The sequence below is a fragment of the Myotis davidii genome, unplaced genomic scaffold (genome assembly GCF_000327345.1).
Source record: "Myotis davidii unplaced genomic scaffold, ASM32734v1 scaffold323, whole genome shotgun sequence".
NCBI classification, from domain to species: Eukaryota; Metazoa; Chordata; class Mammalia; order Chiroptera; family Vespertilionidae; genus Myotis; species Myotis davidii.
In genome coordinates, this window is record NW_006295491.1 from 3,384,020 (window position 1) to 3,387,059 (window position 3,040).

General features: G+C 33.2%; 1 protein-coding gene across 5 annotated transcripts in view; it reads left to right on the plus strand.

Annotated features, from left to right (window-relative positions):
• Positions 1–3,040, plus strand: part of LRBA (LPS-responsive vesicle trafficking, beach and anchor containing) — a 554,230-nt gene that overhangs the window by 438,995 nt on the left and 112,195 nt on the right. For all 5 annotated transcript variants that reach the window (XM_006770131.2, XM_006770133.2, XM_006770134.2 and 2 more), the window contains exon 47: positions 1,001–1,153. In XM_006770131.2, the coding sequence (XP_006770194.1) occupies positions 1,001–1,153 (153 nt within the window). The remainder of the gene's footprint in view (positions 1–1,000; positions 1,154–3,040) is intronic.

Here is a 3,040-nt window from a genome sequence, read left to right on the forward strand (position 1 = left end):
TTTTCCTTTGCTCGCAAGTTCATATTGACCTTGTCCTAAATCTGATGACCTCCCTATTTTACTCAACTGTTTGGAAAGCCTGGCCTGCCATAGCTAGCCCTGAGGGGTATCTGAAAGACCACTGAGTCACTGACCCATGTCAGGACTGGATTTCAAGTCTGATCTATAGGACTTCAGAACTAGTTATACATGGGGCTTATTAAAACCCAACTGGCTTCATTTCTCTGCTTATTAAATATCCTATTAAACTCATATTTAGTTTACCCAGTTTCTTGTGTAGGTCATTTTCTAGACCCGCCGTGGGCAAACTAAGGCCCGCGGGCCGGATCCGGCCCGTTTGAAATGAATAAAACTATTGAAAAAAAAGACCGTACCCTTTTATGTGATGATCTTTACTTTGAATTTATATTAGTTCACACAAACACTCCATCCATGCTTTTGTCCCGGCCCTCCGGTCCAGTTTAAGAACCCATTGTGGCCCTCGAGTCAAAAAGTTTGTCCACCCCTGTTCTAGACTAATTATAAATTTTGAATTTTTAAACCAGTATTAGTGCCTTAAAACTAAATCTGAATGTCTTGAAATATGAGCAGAATATACTGTTAAAACATAAAAATGTAATAAATATCTTACTAGTTAATAAAGGGATCAAGGCAGTGGCAAAAATTCCATTTATCTCAAAATATCTAGTTTAAGTTGTTATTGACATAGTGTGTTAATCTCTGTTTATATCTTGTCAAACCTCAAATATTAATTACTCAAATATTGGTATTTAAGAATTTTGAGGTTATTTGTCCTGAAGGAAAGCATAGAACCAATCAGTAAGATGTTATTTAAATTTGGTTTCTACACTAATAGAAACTTTGTGATAGGGCTGTAGTATGAAAAGAGAAAAACATTTATTTTGTTTTCCTTCACAATAGGAAGTAACTAGGCCCTTTTATGAATATTTAGCCAGTATTGTGTAATTTATAATATGACATTGTCTTTTATTTTATATAGGAGTTGATACCTGAATTTTATTATCTCCCTGAGATGTTTGTCAACTTCAATGATTATAATCTTGGAGTGATGGATGATGGGACAGTAGTGTCTGATGTTGAACTTCCTCCTTGGGCCAAAACCTCAGAAGAATTTGTTCGCATAAACAGATTGGTAAGATAGTAATCATCTACTCTGTCTGTCATTAGCCTTTCTTTTCTCAAAGTATCTTTCATGTGTTGGTATAATCATTAACCCTTGATCTTCTGGATGAAACTGGAGATGATGGAATAACTGAGAGTAACATAATAGTTCGTGAATCTTCATATAAACTTGATAACATTTTATTGACGTGAAAGGTATAATGGTTTTCTTTTATTGTCTTATATAGAATTTAGGTTACTTTTATATGTATGTGATGATTCAAAATTATAAGCCTAAATTGTAAGTTAAACTGCTTTTTCCCATGTGGATTTCTTGTACCAGCAGAACATAATTCTGTGTTCCAGTTTAGGAGGCCATTGCACATTTTGATAATGGGAATGATATTCAGATTGTCTCCTGTCTCTGTCTTTTGAAGAAATTCTTCATGTAATATTTAGAATATAAACGCTTAAGAGCACAGTAATTATTGTGCTTATAAACAATTCCTTAGAATCTTCTCTAGTGGACTCTAATGTCCTATCATACGGGTTAGCTGTTTTTAAAAAAAAGTAATATGACTTTTCCTCTTTGCCTTTAATTTTCATAAAAGTTTAGAAGCAGGGAGCTTTAAACTTAGTGTTTAAAAGTAGTATTTTATACTCCATATTAAATATGAAATCTAAATTACACTTAAACAAGGAAAATTATTGCATTTTAGTTTTCTAGGTGGCATTTCTTACTTTTTATGCCAACAATTATATTTTAATCCTATCTTCCAGATCCCAATTGTAATCTCATTCTTCCTGAAATTTCACGTGGTACATATATACTGAGAGCTATGCAGTGGGAATGAAAAGAATATAGGCTTTGAAGTTAGGCCAGTTTTCTTAATCCTGGATAAATCACTTTGCTGATTATGGGATCTTGGGGAATTTAATCTTTCTGAGCCTTGATTTCCTCATTTATAATTTGGAAATTTTGATTATAAAATTGTAATTGTGTGAAATATCTAAAATAGTCTCTGGCTTATAGTAGACACTCAGAAAATAGTACGGAATATTATTCTATTACAGACTTTTTTTTTTTTCCTTAAAATTTTTTCTATCACAGTGTTAAGGTACATGTTGCATTATACTTCCACCTCATGCACTTTTGAAAATTCTCATTAAATTATTAAAATGACAGCAAAAGACAAAGCTGAGCTGAAAGATATTAAAGGAGAAGTCAGATTTTAAATGTGGCAGTTGTCTATAGTTGTGTGATTTTGTTTCCCAGAGCACATAGAAGTCAATAGAAGGTATAGTCATTTTACAATTTTGTGTGTGTGTGTGTGTGTGTGTGTGTGTGTGTGTGATTGCCCTTTTAAAACACGTTTATTGAGGCATAATTTACATACCATAAAATACTCCTTTTTAAAAGTACACAAATTCATTTAGTTTTAGTAAATTTATACAGTTGTGTAACCAGCTTTAGAACACTTGTATCACTCCACAGGGTTTCCTTGTACCTGTTTGTAGTCTGTCTCTGCTCCCACTCCTTGTCCCAGGCAACCACTGATTCTGTCTGTATAGTTTTGCTTTTTCTAGAAATTTTATATAAATGGAATCAGGCAATATGTTGTCTTTTTGTGCCTGGGTTCTGTCACTTAGCATGATGTTTTAGAGATTCATCCATGTTGCTGCATATATCGGCAGTTAATTTTATTGTATTGCTGCATGGCATTTTATTGTAAAGGTACAATAGATTTTGTTTACCTGTTTACCAGTTTGTGGACATTGTGTTTTGTCCAGTTTGAGGCTATTATGAATATCTGTATATGTCTTAAAGTGCACATCTGTTTTCATTTCTCTTATATTCCTAGGAGTTTAATTGCTGGGTCATATGATAAGAACATGTTTACAATTTTGCATTCCCACC